At 35.1% G+C, this 22,837-nt stretch overlaps 1 protein-coding gene across 1 annotated transcript; it reads left to right on the top strand.

Annotated features, from left to right (window-relative positions):
- Positions 1-11,344: 11,344 nt before the first annotated feature.
- Positions 11,345-18,392, top strand: LOC108965854 (elongation of very long chain fatty acids protein 1). Its single transcript, XM_018928519.1, has 5 exons — positions 11,345-11,810; positions 11,874-12,064; positions 12,269-12,412; positions 17,400-17,505; positions 17,645-18,392. The coding sequence occupies exons 1-5, from the start codon at positions 11,750-11,752 to the stop codon at positions 18,226-18,228; spliced, it is 1,086 nt and encodes a 361-aa protein (XP_018784064.1). The 5' UTR covers positions 11,345-11,749; the 3' UTR covers positions 18,229-18,392.
- Positions 18,393-22,837: the final 4,445 nt, after the last annotated feature.

The following is a 22,837-nucleotide window of genomic DNA, read 5'->3' as shown; positions in this document are numbered from 1 at the left end:
CGGCGTTACGTGAGAACGCTAAATGGTTGCTGGATGGGCGGCGGTTGAAGAGCGGAATATAAGCGCTAAAACACACATAAATCAAATTTTATTTCCTGACTGCAAGCAGGCGAGGCGCAAAATATTGCAAATACCCAAATAGCGGTGGTTACGTATGTATTCATATTGCAATGCTGCCCATGTATGTTCACGTGTTCATATGTGGAATGCAATATGATACGGCGATTGGAAACCCCAACAGAAAAAAGTGTAGACGTAGCGGATGGAAGCTGTTGTGGAGGGCATTGACTTCTCTTTATAAGGGAGGGCATTCAAGTTGGCATAGTAACTCTAGTCAAGTAAATAGGTTGAAATGCAAAATCGAAGAAATCTTGACCTGAGAAAAAAATTTGAAATCACAAATTTTCAAGACTCAGCTCAGATTTTGTTGATAACAATGAAAAAGACCTATGAAAACCTTTTCGTTTAAAAATATATATAATATTTTTTGATAATCTCTTTCTTGGGAAGAAGGAGAGTAAGCTTCAGTGCAGCCATCCCGAAATATTCGGATTAAAGGTATGTTTTCATACTATTCGACTCGATAGGTTGTGCGCTGGGTTTTGGACCTGCCACATAGGAACCACATCTAGTGGAAAAGAGACAAAATTCTCCAATGAAAGACCCCACTTTCGATGATGATCATTGCCTACGTTTTAAGGACTATGAGTCAAAGGCATGCGCCTGGATTGTCCGATATTTGACGGCTTCGCTACAGGAAAGGCTGATATCTCCGCAATCTAAGAAGTGCGATGGACAGGAAAATGAAGAAGACAAATAGGTTCACGTGGCACGTACAGTGGCAGCCATATAAAAGAGCGGTAGTTCAATGTGGAAGGCTTGGTGGGAGAGGGATTCAGTCTTCCAGTTCAGGTATTTTCTACGGTGTATGATCATCTAGTCACAATCTGCACCAAAGCGAGGGTTTTCAACTTAACCCTAATTTGCGTCCACAACCCGACGTAAGAGAAGTTCGAAGGCATGTACAATGAGAACATCTAAAGATTTGTTAGAAGTTTTCGACAGAATGGTAAGTCTTCGAAGCAGTACCCATCGGAGGAAGCATGAGAAAAGGAAGACCTTAGATCCATTGGAGAGTTCAGGTGGTAACAGACTAGACAGCGAAAAGATGAAGAAGTCGTCTTCTATAATCGTATATAGAGGTCAAATAAGGGGTGGAGAGAACTTTCTTTCACCAGGAGAGTTTAAAAATATTTCAAAAGTTTCCATATCTATATCTATTCAAGAACTGCTTACAGCATTCCCCAAAAATATATTTTATGATTAACTCCTATTATAAAAACAATTGAAAAGCGAAACCAACAAGTATTTCTCTTTTCTTAAGCATGAGTTGTCTCCCTTGAGATTCAGTTTATTGCCACCACCGCGAACGTATTAATTTTCCATTAAAAGCCATCGATTATATTAGCCTCCATACTAACGGAGTATTATCCGAAAGTATCTATAAATTGAAACACCGTTAGAAAAAAAAAAAACAAAAATGTTGGTTAAGAACTACGAACATTATCAACCGAAAATCTAGGAAATTCTATAGTTTAGAAAACTATTCCATACAAAAAGTTTGTAAAGATTTTTATTAGTTTTGGTCTCACAGAAGTTTATGTAGTCGATTTCCTACTGGGCATACTACAAGTTGAGACCTTTATATCTCAATGCCCATGAAAATACTCCCCACTTTGTTATTGCATTTGTTGTGATTGTTGTTCTGAAAGCCGGTGACACCGTGTGGTGCTACAACAGCAACACCAACAACGACACAGTGGCGGTACAACGATTTTACGCTATCAAAGCCGACGATGACGGCGATATAAAAAGCCGCTATGCTGCCATTTTAAGTTATGGCACATTGCACTCAGCGCGGGCTTAAACACAACAAACACATGCACACAGCGCGCGCTGTGTGTCGCGTACCAGAAAGCCCGCTATATAGGCGCTGCCGTAATAATTACTTGAAAGCGCGTGATTTATAGGAATTGTTTGGAAAACATTCCCGCAAATAAACAAAAATAAACAGGAGCGAAAGAAAATACACGACACAAAAATTTCCAACGCCCATACATGCTTCTAACTTTTACAATGGTGATAGTCATATATTTTTGGGCCAAGTTACCGCTGCTTGATTGCCTTGCGGCTGTGGCGGGTATTTTGTATCGAGCTCCTTTTTTATTAGTGCTCCATCAGCGTGGCACTCTAGCGGAAATTTACTAAAACACAACAGTAATTAATTTTATAGTTTTTGCACATAACTTTTCGTGTGTGTGTGTGTGTGTGTGTGTGTGTGTGTGTGTGTGTGTGTATGTAGTGCACTAGTTGTGGTGGCGCTTGCGCCGAAACGAATTCATGACGTTTTTCGTCTCCGCTAATTGTTTGTTGTTGGGAGACAAATAGCTTTTTGGTAATCAATTAAACTAATATGTTTTTAAAAGTTGGCAATTAAACTGCTGAGAGCGAGATATGCTACTATTACGAATTTTCATTACCTTTACTAAGCGTGAAATTATGAAAGAGAGAAAGTTTCAGCGAAATTTGAAGCGGAAGCAGGTAGATATGGCAATATGTTTGTAGGTGGAGAAATGGATAAAATCAACTAAATCTCTTACTCCACTTACTGAAAGCTAAACATAGGAGAGCTCTACTACGATGATCTTCTTAGGTATCAATGAAATATAATTTGCGATCCCGTTGGACTGAAATATGTGGAGCAAAGTTAGGTTAAAATAATAATGGGTTTTTCTGGAAAAATATACATGAATATGGCTATATATGTGTTGGATACATTTTTGGTCTGTAACATATATTAGAGAGGGTCAAAAACCGGACTATTTTCACTTGGTACTGTGCAAAATAGGTACTTAGTAAACTCTTCGAAAGTCACTGCAAGGATCAGCACTTAATTGGAACGGATTTTGTATGTTCAATTACAACTAAAAATTTAATTTTTCCGTTTATCCGTCTAAAGTATATTACGAAATCGTCGTTTGTTTAACACTAGAGGAGTTCGTTAAATATTAGGTATGGCTTACTGAAAACATATTTTAAGTTCTCAGTGAAGTGGAACTTTACCATATGTAAAACACAAACAACTAATGAGCAGAAAAAAAAATCAAGATGAAACTGATGAATTGGCAAATTTCAAGACCATTTGACAACAAGAACAATAAAATACCAACGTAACATTTCAAATAATAACCTAACTAAATTTAAAAATATTGCATATTACATATATACACATTTCTTCGATTATGCTTCTGATAGAATAATATATTATATAAATGTAGTGACCTCACATAATCTAAGATAATTCAGATATAAATATGGAAACTTATGCCACGAAAAATCAGATAACAAATATTAGTTTCTTGTTTATATACTCGAAAACACAATAAAAATATACAATCATTTTATAAAAAAAGAAGAAATGTTTTCAAAATTATCTGWAAATATTAAAAAATGCGTACTCACCTTACCTGCTCCTTTCACAAAGACCGTCTGCTTGATGTTGACTCGTTTTCCGCTTCACAGCTTCTTTTACTCCTTCCATCTTCACTGCACTTTCACAAACACTTCACTTTTCGAATGCACAAAACACATTTTTTTTTTTACTTTTTTCACACACACAATAACACTTTTTTTTACCACTATATAGCACTTTCTTAAGCTAATTATTTTATATTTCACCTCACAACTGCACTGCACGTATTTTTCACACACTTTACAACACATTTAATGTACACAACACGACCGGCGGACATCGAAACCACTAGTGAGAAACCGAATTTATTGCAATAAAAACGTCTGCAATATGATTGCCAGCAAAATATAATGACCTCACGTCTCTTTAGCAGTACTTTTGCATTAACTCGCGCTTAAAAGTAAGCAATACATGTTGGACTAAGTGTCATATAATAGATTAATGGCAGCGATGAATGAGCTGAAAATTAGAAAAAAAATTAAATTTCATTATTATCCAGTTGTTTTAAAAAACCACATTTTATATATAAAAAAAAAATGATTTATATTAATAAAAATTTTAAGAGTATATGCAGTAAAACTGATGCAGCTAAATATCAGGTTACTACAATAGCTTTAAATATCGCTTTATATACTTATTTGATTTAAGACATTGCTTTCTGCCATTTTGAACTTCTCTGAATTAGCAGCGTTTTTGATCGCTTCACTGTTGTCTCCACTCAGTAGATTGTATTCATGCATTCATAATTTAAGTCTAATATGGAATTATCTCTCTCTTAATTACCTTGATTGGTAAACAAAAATCAATTTCACATATTTTAATACAAATCCTTTTTTCTTTTTGCCCTCAAGATAGATCTCTGAGCCGATATCAGAACTCTAACGATTCATACACTTTTCATAACCCTCGGATGGGATATCCTGCAGATTGCACTTCGCGAGAACATGAAAAAAAATTGTACCAATCTAGAAAAAAATTAGTATTATATAATCGGTCCAGTGAATAAACCAGTTTAAGCCAAAATTGATGAGATGGTACTACATACATTCATCTTTATACAGGATGATCCATTTCGAGGCTCTCCACTTAAAAAAACCGTAAAGTTTAGAAACCTTTTTATTTTTTTGTAAAGGATGGATGAACGAGACTCCCTAATTTAAAAAAAAAAAACACAGAAGCTTTAAATTTAATGGGGAATATTTATTATTATTCGAAAGATCAAGATCGTCCTTCCGATGAGTCCAATTTTCGATGACTCGTTCGAGCATTTCGACTCGTACCTGGTGAATAACAAGCGTGATGTTGAAGATACATTACCGGTTGTGTTCTCGACGGCATTATTTTTGTGAGAAATATGGATCGCTGATTCCACCGGCAAATAAACCACTGGATGAAATGACAACTCTTGAATCTCTTCAATTTGCTCTTCGTACCGAATGCGGCAAATTTCGTTTGCTTATATACCCATTGAGGCAGAAATAGGACTCATCGATGTACAAAATCGGTGGTTCGAAAACGTCGGATATTCTTGGAAAATTTCAAGAGGCAGTCATTATACATTTCCTACATTATCACATACATAAATCTAACAGAAACAGAGTAATATATCAAAAGATACTAAAAACACGAAGCAAATCACCTCTATTTTAAATCAAATATTTCTCTTATTACGGAAGGATGATCGAAAAATTTCATTTCTGCACGTTTATCATCATAATTATGAATTTCAGTAAACTTTAGAGCAAACCAAAAAGATAACAAAGAAACTTAAATATCTCTTCTGTACAATTACAGATGCTCACTTCAACTTCATCTGTAACATCAACCCCTTGATGGGAATCTGAACGTACAGTTATTACTTTATGGCCACAATGAATTGAGCCAATATTCCAATGTACTCATTGACTATTCAATTAACATTAAAAATACTGAATAATTGATGTGGTCTGGACCTGTTTTGGGTGTGGGAGGTGTTTTTTGCAAATGTTCGTACCTCGTGCGATTTCTACTCCAATAATTGTATATGTTCAGCAATTGAGCAGCAAATTGTGGAGAAGCACTGACAGCAAATGAAGCGGTAGTTGAATCAGAGGCAGAAGAAGAAGAAACTGCAAAGGCATTGCCACGCTGCGTCAGGTTTTTCTAGTGGCTTGAGTGCATTTAAATGAAGTTTAAGAATTTATGAAGCACTTTTACTTAACTTTAGTGTTGGTTTTTAGAATTGTGGGAATTTCTGCTTTTTGCACAATTTAATAGAAATAATGTTGCAACTATGCAGTCGAATTAGTAAACTTCATGTTGGGATGATTCAAAATGAATACGAAAAAATGGTAAAAAGTTAAAATATCGAAAAATTTTAAATACTTTTTATATTGGTTAGTCGAAAAAGTCTTCTCGTATTCTGTCAATAGGTGTCGTTGCAGTCGTATATCTCGAGTGTTACCAATCACATTGTGTTATGTCATATAGTGTTGAGAAGGTATCATTTTAAGCTTCATTCAACAAAAATTGAATTCGGGAATATTGAAAAAAAGTTACAGCTGTCCAAAAATTAGTGAAAATAATGAAGAAAATCGCTATATTTTGACTTTTTTTTTCTAAAAAAGCGAAGAATGCCATACAAGCCACCAATGAAATTTGTGAAGTATCAGTTCGTGTAGCACAACAATGATTCGCTCGTTTCCGTTCTGGAAATTTCGATGTGAAAGATGAACCTGACTCTGGTCGACCTATCGTTGAAAAAGTCGATGAAATTTTGGTAAAGTTTGACCAGGATCGTCTCATAAGCAACCATGACATCATTAAGGATTTTATTATTTGTCATCAAACGGTTTTGAACCATTTGAAAAAGGCTGGCTACAAAAAGAAGCTCGATGTTTGGGATGTTTGTCTGTGAAAAATTGAATGGACCGAATTAACATCCGCCATACTTTGCTGAAACGAAATGAAATCAAATCATTTCTGAAGGGAATGATAACAGAGGACAAAAAGTGGATCAAATAAAACAATAACGTTCAAAAAAGATCATGGTGAAGGTTAATAAATGGTCGCAAGGCCGGGACTGGGGCCTCGAAAACAATTGAAAAAAGAATGGCCAGAACTGATCAAGGGAAAGGGCTTCGTCTTCTATCAGGAAAACGCTAGACCACACACATCTTTGAAGACTCGGCAAAACTAGGAGAGTTTGACAGGGAAATTTTGATACATCCATCATATAGCCCTGACCTTTCACCATCGGACCAACATTTAATTCGGACGATGGAGATATACCTTAATGAAATAAAGTTGGCTTCAAGAGTGGTTTGTGTAAATTACCTGTTGCCGAGAACCATAAAAGTTTTACACTGATTGAATAATGTCGCTAGCGGAAAAATGTCAAAAAGTAGTCCACCAAAAAGGTACATATTTGATTCATTAAAGTTCATTATAAACATAAAAAATAAATAAGTTGAAGTTTGATTAGAAATACGAAAGGACTTTTTCGACTACCCTCTATTTATATTCCTTAAAAATATATCTGCGAAAGGCTGCTGAGTTTTATATTATTTCTCTCGATCATTACTAAAAATATTGTATAATATAATTGTGCAATAGAACGTAGCTTAGGTGGGTAAAACGACCCGCTAGATGGCGCTAAGAACTATATATTCCGAAATTTCATATTTTGCTTCAATTTTCAAATTCCAGTCCTATTGAAAATTTAAAAAATGACCTACTGTAGTAAAACGATGCTGCCTCCATCGACAGTTTCAGTATTCAAACAAACTAATCTATGAAAAATTTACACGCTTCTCTAAAAGAAGGGATTTTTTGGACGAGTTGAATATTTTTAGTTACTGTAAATAACAAAATTGCGCTCGTATGTAACATCAAAAATGTAAGTATTTGTGATAAAGTTCTGAATTACAAGATTGTGTCACTAGGTTTGCCAAATACCGAAATATAAAACGCAAGCTACCTACAAACTCACGAATTAAAATCATCGTAATTTTTTTTTTGGCATCAGAAGCCTTTATTGAAGCAACATCAAGCTCTCAAATGTAAGAATATTAACTTCCAAAAACTTTCTGAAATTCTTTTTTAATTTTTCAATTTTGAGGCCGCAAATCCTATCGCCCTAACGTTACACAAGAGATACACAAACTTTTTATAAAACAAATTTGTGTTTTATATTTTTTATGCGTCTGCTTATGTAAATTATTTCAATTGTTTTTTTGTCCCAACCGCAGCTGTCGTTTATTTTTTTTTATTTTCCAATGCTTTTTGACAATTACCAACTTTTTGTTTCGAAATTGTTTTAAGCCTGCACACACATGTCCAGACATATATGTGTAAGAGTACATGAGCATAAAATATGTATTTTTCGCTTTCCGAATTCAATGTTGCTATTTACTTTTTGTTGTGTCGTAGTTGTTGTTTTACTTTCATGCCGTTCATTCCAGTGCACTAAATGCAAATGTTCTATTTCGACTAATGAACTGTTTATCGTCACAGAATTAAAAATCGCCCAACTAATTTGCATTTTATTCTCGGCTTAATTAGAATTTCGTATGGAGGGCAATGTTTCTTATGCTCGCTGCGCCTAAGCGTATTTATGTATGTATATATATTTATATTTGTAATTGTATTGCTTAATTTGAAAACGAAAGTTTCGAGCGCAATCAAGTGCGGATATGAGAAGTCCGTATGCAGTACACTGAAAGTACTTGTGTAAATCAAAGTTAATTAAGCATATTAAGAATGGTCTAAGCTCTATAGATCTATCTCAATTGCCTCATCAAAGCAAAAATTTATGTTTTTTTTCTGTGACTATTATGCTTTGGCACTCTTTTTTCAAAACTGATCCAAATGGAGTAATTTGGAGCTCTCATTCAGAATAATTCACTATGGAGACGGAAATGATGTTAAAAAAAAAACTAACACAATATCCTTAATGCTTGAATTATTTACAGACCATTTTTTTTTTTGTATTATAAAGAATATCTCAATTAAAAGGAAAAAAAGTTGTAATGATTTCAACAATTTTGTTTTTTCTAAAATCCGCAATTGTTTTTGAGAAATTCAATGAGGTCGAAAAAAGTTTTATTGTGGAGACATGCAAATAGCGTTTTAGTAGTACGAAAATCGAAACTATACTCAAAAATGAGTGTGTGAATTGATTTAATAGGATTGGGGAATAAAATTATCTGGAGGTTACGAGTATAAAGGGTGATCCAAAATTAACGCAAGTATTGAATTAAATAGAAAGAACAGTTTTTAGTCCATCGGCTATAATTTTTTTTATTGACTTGTGGTAAAAATTTTCATGACTAGTGTTATACGATTCAAATAAGTTGTCATCGAGATCGCCATCATTGGTCGGCCCAAGAAACGTACTACTTTGACGGGCTAGGATCATAGGGAGAGGGTTGTCAAATGTGTAGGGTTAGCTGGGAATGAAATATTTGTCGATTCTGAACAAGTAGCAATTCAACCTGCTACGGTATCCATATACGCCATTGAGAGAGAGTCGGTGAAGGTCTTTATTTATCCACTGTGAATGTAGGTCAGTGGGTGTCTTAAATTTTTTTCGTCCGAAGTCTGGTCGGCGTATTGTTCCATGTAGTCGACGTAGTTGAGGAAGGGCCTCTTGATGCTACTAGGAGGCGGTTTCGTTGCAAGCAAGTAACTGTAAAGATGATTTCTCCGAAAAGACTTGTTTTCACGACTATTCTGTGAAATTGAAAAATGAAAAATAACTAAATCACACGATCCAAGAGGCTAATTCTCATCACCAAAACAAAGATGGATACGACCTGGAAATGTATCATGCAGTAATTGAAGTGTTTCACGAGCTGTCTGACATGTGGCATCGTCTTGTTCAAACCACATATTGGCCACATCAATACCATCCAATTTAGGCAAAAGAAAATGTCGCGATATCGAGATCCAGTCACTGCTTGCTCAGCTCCATTTTCAAAACATTTATTTGAAAGATGAATTTATTTTTCGACAATTAAATGTGCGTTCTCAGAAACGGCAATTTTGGCGTTTAGCAAACCCTTGATGGTGAGAATGTGCTTCTTGGCTTAGGATGACTTTGCTCGCAAAAACCTAACAGTTCACATTCGATTGAGTGATTACTCAGAAATGTAGTTCTCAATACACAAGCCTACCAGTTTTTGCTCTGACAGTCTAAAACCGACCAACATTTTCGGCAAATTTCAACTACTTTAAAAAACTCCGTAGTTTTGTAAATTTTTCCGTTACTTGTTGTTTAGGCTCCATTTACGGAGAAGGCAGAAATCACTGCGGCAGTAGTGAACCTTTTTTAACACTATGAGAAATTCCGTGTGTCTTGAAAATACTTAATTTTTTTCTTCAACAATTTTTCTGTGATTTTTTTGTAGTTCTCCAAAATTGGTTTTTTTAGGCTGTCACGCTAAGAGGAAATTCGTAACAAGTATTTTAGGTCATATAAATTTTCTGTAAACCTAAATAGTTCTACTATTTAAATATCTCAGAATAACAAAATTTTGCATTTGTTAAAAGCATTATTTCCTTCACCACTGCTGTATAGAGAGAGTTGAACACAAAGGAAAGCGAGGCCATCCCAAGCTCAATAAAAACTCACTGACTAGCATAAAATGCATTGGTATTTGCATAGATCGGTCAAAGGTTTATTTTCTATACGTCAGCGGAAGAGCAAACAAAAGTGGAATGATTAAAGAATAAGAGAAATAAAAATGCCAAGTTAATGCACTGATTATCATTATATTTCTGGAAAATTTTCGTAACCGTCAAAGCTTATATTCATAGAATAATTGGTAAATTACTTTCAGGGCCTCAAAGCGAAGGAATATACGTTAGTTCATTTATTCTCTTTCTAAAAGTTTAAAAATTGATTTAACTTTGGAAAAATAATGAAATATTTTTTTGAGTAAAGCACCATTACTCTCCACTAACTCAATCGGCTCTTTATTTTAAAGAGAGTTTATTGTTTGGCATTGAGGACATGACCCTTTGTCTACTTACGTAGTTTCATACTACGCGCAATATATAATGTATTCCGCTAAGGCAATGGCATACAGTGGTAAACATATAATTGGAAGCATTTACTCATTTCAATATATGGGGTCGAACGAACTTCTTTCTGAGCATAAGGCAAAACCTTTACATTTTTCGCGAGATTCTGTTATAAGCAAAAATTATGAATTATTATTTTTTTTCGAATTGCGAAATTAGTCTTATTGAAAAATTATTAATTACACAGCTCGACAAAATTAAAAAAATATTTTGCTTCATTAAATTTATCAACTGATTCTAGTTAATTTGGGCGCGCTGAAAATTAGTTTGTTTATCAGTTTATACCCTCCACTTGCCTTATGGCCTGAAAAAAATAAAAAAATAAAAAAGCTATATCATGAAAACTAGGCTGATAGAGACAAACTGATACATTTTTAATGCGAAATTTTTTTTGCGAATTTTTTTTCTTAGGTTTTCCAGAATTTGGTGCATTCTCAAGATCGAAGGTTGTTCAAATATAAACAATTATTGATAAGTATAAATATAAAAAAATAAGTAAAAATTTGATTAGAAATACGAAAGGACTTTTTCGATTACCCAATATCAGGAAATATGCAAATCGTGTCCAATTTCATGCCCGTCGCTGTGCGTGAATATGCAAAACTGCTAATTAATTTACAACAAATCGGAGCACCGGTCAACGTACGAATCGCTTAATAACAAATGTATTATGCAAAACTAAGAATAGGGGCCGATGAATGGTGCGAGCTTGTAAAAAAGTTCAATTCCAAGTTTACATGGCGCACATTTGAAGCTCATTTCAATTACAGACGCGACAGCGAACACCTTGAGTAGCGCGCACCATAACGGCATACTATTCACTACCCAACCAACTAAGCCGTCGTACTTCATCATTTGCGTGTGCGCGAGTGTGTGTGGATTAGTGTTGAGTGTCAAATGTGGGCAAATAAATATACGCAGGCGCTTTAGCAACTTCCTTTACGAAAGTGATCCTGTGATCAATGCAAGCGTGGCTTGGAAGACAAAATTATAACACTATAACAAGTACAAGACGACAGTGAGAAGTGGATAAAGCGTGTTGGTTATTATATAAAAATATATAAGTGAAACAATTTAACCTTGAAGAAAGAGAAGTGAATGAACTCTGGTGTTTCACAAGAAAATTTTAAGTTTAGATTTTTTTAAATAAATATGGCTTATATAATCAAATATATTTATCGGCTATTGCATGATGTATTCGAGCAACACAAAGGTATGTAAGACAATCACAGTTAAACATTTTCAAAACTCTATTCGTATATCCTTGTTCTTGCAGATCCACGCGTGCAACATTTGCCGTTAGTGGGCTCCCCGCTGCCCGTGGCCGTTTGCCTTGTTGCCTATTTGTCCTTTGTTTTGCATTACGGTCCCAAATGGATGGAGAATCGAAAACCATTCAACTTGAAGTATATAATGCGCGTCTATAATGCGATACAAGTGCTTGCCAACTTAATTATATTTTTTGTTGTAAGTATATAGTATATCTAGACATGCTTTCTTGTGTGCACGTGCCTATATATATACATATTTTGTGAATGCTTGTGGCTTTTTAATGTGGAGATTTTAATTTTGTTAATGGTGGCCCTTTTACACTCACATTTTTCTATGTATTATTGATTTACTGTTTCTTGTTGTGCTTTTTTGCTTTTCTTTCCGGCATTTTCTAACCAGGGCGTACCGCATTCGTATATGCGCAAGGAGTTCAGCTTAACATGTCAACCGATTGACCACACCAACACCGAGCCCTGGATGTGGATAGTCATTTATCTTACCTATCTCTATTACATCACCAAGTATTTAGATTTACTTGATACGGTAAGCCAACCACTGAAAGGTTAATGCAACTGAGCATGTATGTGTGAGTGTGTGTCTGTGTAAGTGTGAAATTGTTGGTTAGAGAGTGGCATTCACAAGTGGAGGGTGTGCCAATGGTCTCTGTGGCTTAAAAGTTTGAATAATTGATTGGTGTAAGCGGTATTTTAATAGTGATTAAGTATTTAAATTTAAAAAATAATTTAATTTAATTTTGTGACAGTGAAAGTCATCCATATACTGCGTTTTTCAATAAGAATGATCCAATATCTTTCCAAAAAACAACACACAAATTTTTGAGAAAGTTCAAGTGCTTTTTATTTAGTGAAAAGTGCAATTCAAAATTAAATTATGAATATAACATCATTCAAGTGACCACCACGACTTCTTTTGTAGAAACAAATTCGACGAACCCAATTTCGCGTACTTTTTATACTAAATCAAGTCAGTGAATAGCATGTTTATATTGTCTTCTAAAGCATGAAGGGAGCCTGTATTGTTGCAAAATGCCATTGAATGAAGTTTTATGGTTTTTTATTGGTAGAAATATAAAAAAAAAGTTGAAGTTTGTTTAAATACGAAAAGACTGCCAATATTTCGGGATAAGAGAACAAAGAGCAATTTGAATCATCGGAAATCCCTTTATTGTTTTTCAAAACATTCTCCATTAAGATCAATACATTTTTTCATGCATTTGAAGTAATTTTCGGAGCACTTTTGCTACTCCGACCGATGTATCTCTAAAACATCTATTCTAAACGCATTAAGCGCCTCTTCAGGTGCCGAAAAACTTTGAACTCTTAGTTTATTTATAATCAACGGGAATAAAGAGCAAGTCAGTAGATGTCAAGTCAGAATTATATAAAGAATAACTCTCAAATCGATGTTTTGAGATCTCAAAAATGCAGTTTTTCGGCCGATGTGTGAGAACTTGTATTATCGTTGTGAAGAGTTATCGGTCTTCGGCGGTAAGCTTTTCTGATTTCTTGAAAGACAACTAGCAAAGAACTGATGGAGTATGGTTGCTTTCAAGAATTGTGTGAGAGCTAACGTGTATATTTTCTTTTTACAGCCGAAAGTTCAATTATAAATAATGTCTATATGCCTATAGTTGTCCCAATCTCACGATAAGTCACATGACGATCTTACAATACCACTTTGCGCACAGCATCAATAGATTCTCGAACAATAACTTATTTATTAATGACCTTTATACAGTTTGTCTTGGAGCTATCTATGACCTCGATCGTATTCACCGATAAACTCTAGTCTTTGATGCAGCTTCATCGTCAAAAATTGTAAGTACTTGATGCTCTGTTGCTGAGTTAATTTACGTCGAAAATTGTAAAAAATAATTGCGCGAATACGTTCGGAATTTAATCCATTTTTTAACAGAGAAAAATATTTTAAGTTACTGTAAACAATACAAACAGTGTTTTTATCTCATAACATTCTGCCTACGTACAAGTCAGAAGTCGGGAAGACGGTTTCACGGTCTCTCGGACTAACAAACATCAGTTCTTGGATTGATATTATTATGCTTTCACTAAATTTTGATAAAATATCTTCCACATTTTGGCGCTACACTTCCACAGGAGTTAAGGAAATACTAATATATATCATATACTACTGTGATCAAATTGAAAGGTGAATTTATACTTCGCGTGTCTTTCGTATCCGTAAATTTTTTTCTGTAAGTTGGTGGTACTGTTAGTGACATCTGACAAAATTCACCTTCCAATTTGACCGGTATATACAATTTAAACCAGCCGGATGTTTGAAGTTCTTATATAATTCAAGGAATATTTTAATCCAATTTTATCCATTCTTGGTATTGCGGCATATCATCACCAGGACTAAGTGCTCTCTGAATTTCATTAGGAAACCTCACAGATTGAAAAATACATAGGTTAAAGGGATTTTTTTGAATTTCGTTAAGATGTCTGACATATTGACATATATTATATATGGGGTATAAAGTCTACCAAAAGTTCGAAAACTTTATTATTAGGTACATGGAGCCTAGGAGGAGATTTACCCATTTTCAGCACAAAAAAATGCTGTAATGACAAAAATAGTCTTCCCAAATTTCAATACAAGGCCTCAGTAAAACATCAGGCATATGCACTGGAGTCTGCATATTTCTCTGAGGTCTTAAAAAGTTATAGTCCAATTTCGACAATTTTTGGGCGTAAGATGAAATACCTTGAGAAAACTATTTATGCAAAGTTGTAAAGATAGTTAGAGATGAAGATAACTCCTCCCGAACGAGGAATTTTTAAGAAGAACCTGAAGACACAACTCCAATTTCGCCAATTTTTTCACGAAAAACTCATTACTATCATTCCCTGGCCCCTGTTTTCTCTCTAAGACCCTGCTCATGACCAATTTTATTACCACTATAACAATAAAATCCATAAATAAATTACATTATATTGGTATTCTGATGATCTTAGCGCTTAAAAATTCTCGCTAGCTATATTTTTCTTCCATCTGGAAATAATCGGATATCGGTAAGAGATGGAAGAATTAGTTTCAATGTGGTAATTGTTGCAATCAGAGTAAAATTAAAATAACTGTGGGTGACAATGGTTCCATCTTTTGAATTCAAAAAGACTCAAATAATCAAAAAATCAAAAATAACCCGTTTCCACTTCAAGCACCCGAATACTAGAGATGTATAATACTAAAATATGATATTTAAATAGCGAGGTGGTGATTACAAAAAGCCTAGTGTTTTTGATAATAGTCGGTAGAGACCATTGCAGGAGTTTGTCCGTAGTCTGAAAGCTATCCTCAAGAGGATCCAATTTAATATTAAATACATTATACAGAGATTTAACTAGAGAGCAGCTGTAGCAGTTGTTAAACTTTAAATAAAGAGAATCTACTGAGGATGCCTCTATTTCTCTTACCAAAAAAAAAAAAAAAAAAAAAAAAAAAAAAAAAAAAAAAAAAAAAAAAAAAAAAAAAAAAAAAAGAAAAAAACAAAAAGCGTAAAAACGCAACAATAGATGTGAAGCGCAACCAATCAATAAGTTCCACAATGCTCAACACAGCTCAGAAATATTGAAATGTTATGCCAGCCATAGCCGTTAAACAAATCTCTACACAAATTTATATCAATTCAACACTAAAAAGTTAACTGCATTAAAACTATTAGTTCATTAAGGTTGCAGCACAACTTTCTTCGAGACACTAAACCATGCACAAGCGCGCACACATACATACAGACATACATATGCCGGAAATTTATGTTTAAGTTTATGAATGCAGAAAAATCTCAAGGTGAGAATGCCGAGCGTATTATATAGTACATACCATATTGCAGCAACGGTAAACATGTCGAGTATCAATTCGATTTCTATCAACAAACAAAATTCAATTTTCTATCGACATTATCGCAGACAGCATCAAATTGCTCGTGCGTATGTATGTATATTAGAATATGGAATAAGTGTGGTTTGGTTTAGATGCTTTAGGTGTTTGTGTGTGTAATTGTATAGTATTTATATGCAGAGCTGAAGGCCAAGCTATAAACGTTTATCATTTTGGTCAGTCTGGCAAGCAGCTGCCAACTAGCTTTAGACAAGGTACTAACACCAACGTAAGTGGTATATATGTATGTATATATAAATAGATTTATATGCATGTTTATGTATAGCCACAAACCTATTTGTTTTCGTATGTGTATAGTGGATATATGGAATATCGCTGAACAAATGTATTGCTTGCATTCTTTAGATTTGTTTTAGTTTGCACTTTTTCACATTCCGTCTTCCTGTTTTTATACCTTAAACAAGATTTTGTTTTGATATCTTGAACAAATCAAAGTGTTTATAGCCCCCAGTCGAACAAGTCGGAGAGCCTAAGCAGCATATGTACACGAGCTGTGTCGATTTACCTTTACCCATCTTTCTGTTTATATATATATGGGAACTAGTCCATCAGTTTTGGAGTTATCCACCTGAAAATATGCGTACCGTCCTTTACTCTTCAATAAACTGCTCATTTGTCAGAATCGCCAATATCGGTTCACTATAGCATATAGCTGCCATACAAACCGATAGATAAAAATCAAGTCCTTGTATGGAAAACTATTTTATTTGATAAGTTATCTTTTCGAAAGTTATACCAGATTATTGTTCAAAGCAATGGTACGATCTTCGAAAAAAATGTTTATGTCGAACTACTATAGCATATAGCTGCCTTACAAACTGACTGATCCAAGAAAATTCTTGTATGGAAAACTTTTTTGTTTTACAAAATATCTTTTTGAAATTTATCACAAAACATTATCCAAAAAATTGTTCAGATCGGATCACTATAACTTATAGCTGTGATACAAGCTGATCGATCAAAATTAAGTCCCTGTTTTGAAAAATATTTAGTTTTTTGAGATATTTCTTACCGAGATTTATCACAGATCAAAATCTAAGATGGTAGTATGATCTCCGAAAAAATTGTTAGGATCGACCTACTGTATCATATAGCTGCCATACAAACTGAACGATCCAAATAAAATGTTTGTAAGAAAAACTTGTTCATTTCATGAGATACATTCTCTACATTGTCTAAGAATTTAGTATGATCTCCATAAAAAAAAATTGTTCAGATCGGACTACWATAGCATATAGCTGCCATATAAACTGGACGATCGGAATTAAGTGTTTGTATGGAAGACTTTTTCATTTCAGGATATATCTGCCCAAAATTTATCATATACCATTATCCAAGAATATAGTACAATCTCAAAAAAAAAAAAAAAAAAAAAAAAATTGTTCAGATCGGACAACTATAACATATAGCTGTCATACAAACTGACCACTCAAAATCAAGATAAAGATTATTTTATAACATTTATGTCATAAGAAATGTACCTCCGAGGAGTATTATAGCTACGGTGCAGCCGAACTTAACGTTTCTCTTGTTTCCTTCGCTCTTTTTCTTTCGTTTTTTCAATAATACCTTTCAACTTGTTTACTTGCAGATTTTCTTTGTGCTGCGCAAGAAAAACAATCAAATCACCTTTCTGCATGTTTACCATCACGCCGGCATGGTTTTCGCTGTTTACGCGTTCACGACCTTCTTGACAGGTAAGTCTTGAACACATAAGATTTTGTGGCATGTTCAAGCTGCAAATTCAGCTTGCAATAGTATTAATAAGTAAAAAAGCGAATTTAGCGAAACAAAATATTAATCTCCAATATTTTTCACTTTATCTCGCGCCCACAGGCAGTCACAGCACCATGATCGGCGTCATCAATGCGCTCATACACACCGTCATGTATGGCTATTACTTTGTGACGTCCGTGTGGACCGTCAAACGCGCGCTCTGGTGGAAACGTCACATAACCCAGCTGCAACTGCTACAATTCGGCTATTTATTCATACACTTTTTGATGGCCATCGTGCGCAATCATTGTCAACATCCGTTGATTATATCCTTTGTCGGCCTTATACAGAATCTATTCATGTTTGCCTTGTTCGCCGATTTCTACTACAAGGAATACATAAGGAAACCGAAATTGTTGTCAAGGGAGCAGCAGCGTCAACGTCAACAACAGCAACAGCAAAAGCAGCTGCAAAATCTGCAGGTGACTTCACAACAGCAAGGTGACGTGGCAACGCAACGTAAACAGTCGGTCAGTATGCAAACACCGTTAACCTCCGTCGAGTCAGATCTATGCGAGCAGCGTCTGCAGCAGACATGCGTCACGCAGATGTCAGAGCAATTGAATTCAAGTAGCAATGCGGCAAGTGGGAAGCAGCTGCCAGCTGTTCCAGCGTCTACTTTGTTTAAAGCGAAATATAGTTAGATTTATATAATCAAGGATTTTTTATTTCCGTTCCTTTGACTTTTTTCTTAATTATTATTTTTAATTTAAAAAAACTGCTACACTTATTTAGTCTTTTAATCAAAAATATTTTCTGTGTAAAATAGTGAATTTCAGCAATGAAGTATTAAACGACTGAATTCAGAGTTAGTGTGGTTTTCATTAGAAGTCGTCGTCATAAAACTATTAATGAAGACTGACTTTTAGGAGATCGTCGAGTAAGTATAACTCTTCGCTCTCCCTTCTTCGACTGAAATGGATTTTTAGTATCTTGCTAATTTGCTTATGCAAAAATGGAATGGAAAACACAACGAAATCAAATGGTTGATAGGAGTGTGGTAAAAATTAAGGTCCACATGTCAGTACACGTTAACATTGAGTTTCAATTTGGAACCCGTTTATTTGTAATGAAAGTTGGTCGCCTTCAAAAGAGCGACCCCTTCAAACAATCAGTTTCGAAAACTTGATATAATAAATTGTAGGTTAGGTTAGATTTATCTGGTAGGTATCTAATAAGCCCCGCAGTTGCTCCAGTGTATCATACCGTGGGTATCGCAGATGCAAGTACACAAGAGATACTCCATTATTTCCCTGGTGACCTGCTCTAGACATTCCCTGCAGTCTTCTCGATTTGTCGCAACCATTTTGAGGGCGTGTGTCGCGACTAGGCTGTGACAAGTTAGTATTACCATCATGTTCCTACTGTCTTTTCTATCGGGACCCAATAGAAATGGTAAGCGTAAATGGTAATACGAAGAAAATTATCAATAAGTGCAACTGTTACAACAAGTCCCGAAACAAGTCTGTGAAACAGAAAGTTATATTTGAAGACCGTAAAATACAAATTTGTCAAAAACCGTGATGAACTATCAAAGTTGAAGTACTGACAAAGAGAAACAGAAAAATAAAACATTAAAAAACCTGAGCAAACTACCCAACATAACTCAGCCTCTTGCAGAGGCAAGACCAAACAATAAAAGAGTTATAATCAAAAGCATTAATTTTGGCGGTCAATTACAGAGAATTGAGTTGACACTCCATTTGTCATTTGTGAGTAAACTCAAGCAAAAATTTGAATACTAAAGATCAGTAAAGAGTACGAGGTTGGGATTAGGTAAGGATTACCTTAGGTCGTAGGGTTGATCCAGAATCGAGAGATCTCACTTTGACAGATATTTGTGCTTTATGTTATCCAAAAACTTCTTAAAGTATATCACCTCATGTATCGACGAAGTATTTTGAGCTTGCCACAACTATAAGGCGGTTAACCTCAATCGCCATATCGCTAGGTTCTCCCAATATGTGACTACAGAGATATTTTAATATCATTTTGAAGAAGCTGAGAAATAGAGGAAAAAGCTACAGCACTGAAGCGCAAAAGACAATCGGACAACCGACTGGTTTGCAGTCTGATAAAATTGAAATAAGGGTGTCCTCCCTAACAAACTCACGAGCTTTGCAGTTGCCGGTGATTCCGCTATGACCGGGCGGCCATACAAGTCTAATATGGAAAAAGTTTGATAGCTGTACTCATTGACATGTTTTGAGCGAACAGTAAGCGAGCTCAAAACCTGTATAGCCACTCGGCTATCAGAGTGAGTGCACACCATTCTGAAGGGGGCTGCACTACAGAGCAGTATATCTACCGCTACCTTGATGGCAGCCACTTCCGCTTGGAATCCTCTAAAGTTGTCTAGTAGTCTCAATCTTGACAGAATACATCACTTCCTACCCTCCCTCTTACTTTCGATCCATCCGTGAAAAAGCTTTGCCTACAAATTCCTTGTGGCTGCTTGAGTAGATAGATAACCGCCAGGTGCAGGTTCCGCGTTGCAGTATAAGTAAGGAATTGAATCGAAGTACTGATGTGTTGCTGTCCGGGGCCCCTCATACACCCAGCTTTCCTAAGTCTAAAGGGCAAAGCGAAAACGTCCGTTCCTACGACAGTCGGGACTACGTAACCGGAAGGAACCCGGATTTTTTTATCAACAAACAACATCGACAACAGATGCAACGTATATAATGGTATTGAGGCATTGTTGGTACTTCGTCTTCTCCACTATTTGAATAATAGAGTCTCCTAATGAGGGGAAAGGAACATCGCGGATTTTGTATTTCCAAGTTTAAAAGATTAACCCAGTTTTATTTCAATTTATGTCTAATCTTTTTTTCTCTGCCCACTTGGTGATCACATTTAGATACCCTTGAGTGAGATCGTAAACGGTGTTTAGGAATGTTCCTTTTCCAAAATTGCTACATCGTCGGCGAGGGCAACCACTCTGCAGCCCCGTTTTTCCAGTTCCTTCAAACAGTCGTTCACCACAAGTATCCAGAGCAAGAGAGAAAATACGCCACCTTGCAGGGTTTTCCTATTTACTTTCGGAAGTGTCCGACCATTCTTTTGCATAGAAGACTATAGATGATATGCTTGATATTCGCGCCGACCTCAAACTTATTGAGAGCACCAAAAACCTCGTCCGGCAGTAAGTTGTTGAAAGTCCCCTCGATATCAAGAAAGTTATCTACAGCATAGTATTTTTGTAAAAGGAGTCCCTCAATCCACGACACGACCCACCTTTGCTATAGGCATACTGAGGATAAACCGACCTGTTCCTTGGCATTAGACCCTAACGAGCATGTCCATGGATCTCTTTAGCGTTGTCAATAGAACGAAGATATACTGGTAGATCAGAAGTCCTTAACAGTGACATGGAAGGTTTTACAGGTCATCGAGATGAAGGCCCCTCTAACCTGCCTCCAAGCCACCGCAATGTGACCTAAAAGTCTGAGACGCCTGTAAAGTTTCGCCAAGGTTTACTTCTTCCGTAGATTAATTTCGCGGAAGATGAGCATCTAAGAACAGCTTTTGCCACTTCTCACTGCTTATAATCCAATTTCCTATCTCATTTCTCCAAAACTCCGAGGGCTTTGCAAAATACGCCAAACCTAGAAGTGAGCAAACTTCTGGCTAAAATAGCGAGAAGAAAAGACAAAATCTTATACAGAATTTAATAGGGTAGCAATATGAAAAATCCAAAAAATGGTGAATGTGTTGTTTGTTGAATTCAAAGCCGTGCATGATCAATTAATATTATTGAATTGTAGGCCAAGTTACAAAGGTAAATAAACTGGATAGACTAGTGATCGTCGAAACTGAGATCGGTTTATTGAAAACAGACCATCGTGACAACACTAAATGAACCAAAAGTACATCTATTACCGTATTTGCTCTTAAGAACAGGCAGACAGACAACCAGTAACCAGTTCTTCTCATCTTCCTAATAATTTTGTCATACATGAGCTTATCAAAAATTTAATAATTACACATAAGAATACCCTAAAAAAAATAATCTTCCGATATATAATGTCCAATGTCTTTACCTTTTTGTATTATATGTAAGTACAACGCAAAAAATACTAGCAATTTTGTTTTCAATAAGTCCACAAAATTAGCTTCCTAACAACTCGGAGCAGAAGAAAATAAGCTTCATATTTACTGCAATTTAGTCCTTGCTATTGTGCTGACCATGGCATTTTCACCCACACAAACACACATTTCTGCATGTATACTTTTGTGTATTTATGTGCGCATTAAAGGATTGAATTAATTTATTTGCTTGTTTGCCCGATTCAATATATTGAAACAAGATACAAGTGGCTTATTGCCAATGCAGTCCAATGCCATTACAGTCATTGTGGTGAGACACATATGGATATATAACAAAAACAAATTACATTATAGTGCAGTTGGAGAAGAACGAGTGTAATTTTGCCAAGCCATATTTACTCTACAATTCGTTCCTTCGTTTGCGACCCAATGACCTGAGGAAACACAATTTTATTTAAATATTTAAATTATTATTTGTTATAGTATTTATTTTTAAATTTTTAAGTGTTATTTTTCAATTATTTATTTGCCAACCGAGTTACGAGGGAGAGTAAAATTTAATAAACATTACTTCATTGGTCTGCAGTATAAAAAGAGCTTACTCAAAATTTCTTACACCGTCGACTATTGTTGAATTATTTGTGGAAAAGAATAATTACTTTTTAAATTATATATTTTTCTTTATCAAACCAATATTGTACTTTTGATTTATACACTAATAATAGAAATATTATTAAAATAACAATAAGAAAACCAACAAAGGAACAAATAATAACTTAATAGCGGCTAATAGTGAGAAGGAAACATTGAGTACAACTCGACAGCTCCAATCATCATATTATTTTTGGCTATCATTTTATGGAGATATCTCAGGCACTGAAGGAATTATGACATTAGTTGTAAAAGTTGGGTAGATACATGAGTTTTAATTTCTGCATTAATATTGGGTAGTCGAAAAAACTTTTCGTATTTTGTCTATAGATGTCGTTGCAGTCGTATATCTTCAGTGCTACCAATCACATTGTGCCAAACCATATAGTGTTGGAAAGGTGAGATCTTAAGCTTCATTTAACCAAAAAAAAAACTAAATTCGGGGTAGTTGAAAAAAACTTGCAGTTGTCAAAAATGAGTGAAAATAATGAAGAAATTTGAAATTTTTGTACAAGGTGCGTTCCAAAGTAAACAGGACTTAAAAAAAAAACA

This window comes from Bactrocera latifrons, unplaced genomic scaffold (assembly GCF_001853355.1).
Source record: "Bactrocera latifrons isolate USDA-ARS-PBARC rearing strain unplaced genomic scaffold, ASM185335v1 scaffold_15, whole genome shotgun sequence".
Lineage (NCBI taxonomy): Eukaryota > Metazoa > Arthropoda > Insecta > Diptera > Tephritidae > Bactrocera > Bactrocera latifrons.
Note: the sequence above shows the minus strand (reverse complement) of the source record. Positions and strands in the feature narration are given on the sequence as shown.

Coding starts and splice junctions, on each gene's coding strand:
- LOC108965854 (XM_018928519.1), top strand. CDS start 11,750: ATGGCTTATATAATCAAATATATTTATCGGCTATTGCATGATGTATTC. Junction 11,811..11,873: donor TGTATTCGAGCAACACAAAG/GTATGTAAGACA, acceptor TTGTTCTTGCAG/ATCCACGCGTGCAACATTTG. Junction 17,506..17,644: donor GTTCACGACCTTCTTGACAG/GTAAGTCTTGAA, acceptor TCGCGCCCACAG/GCAGTCACAGCACCATGATC.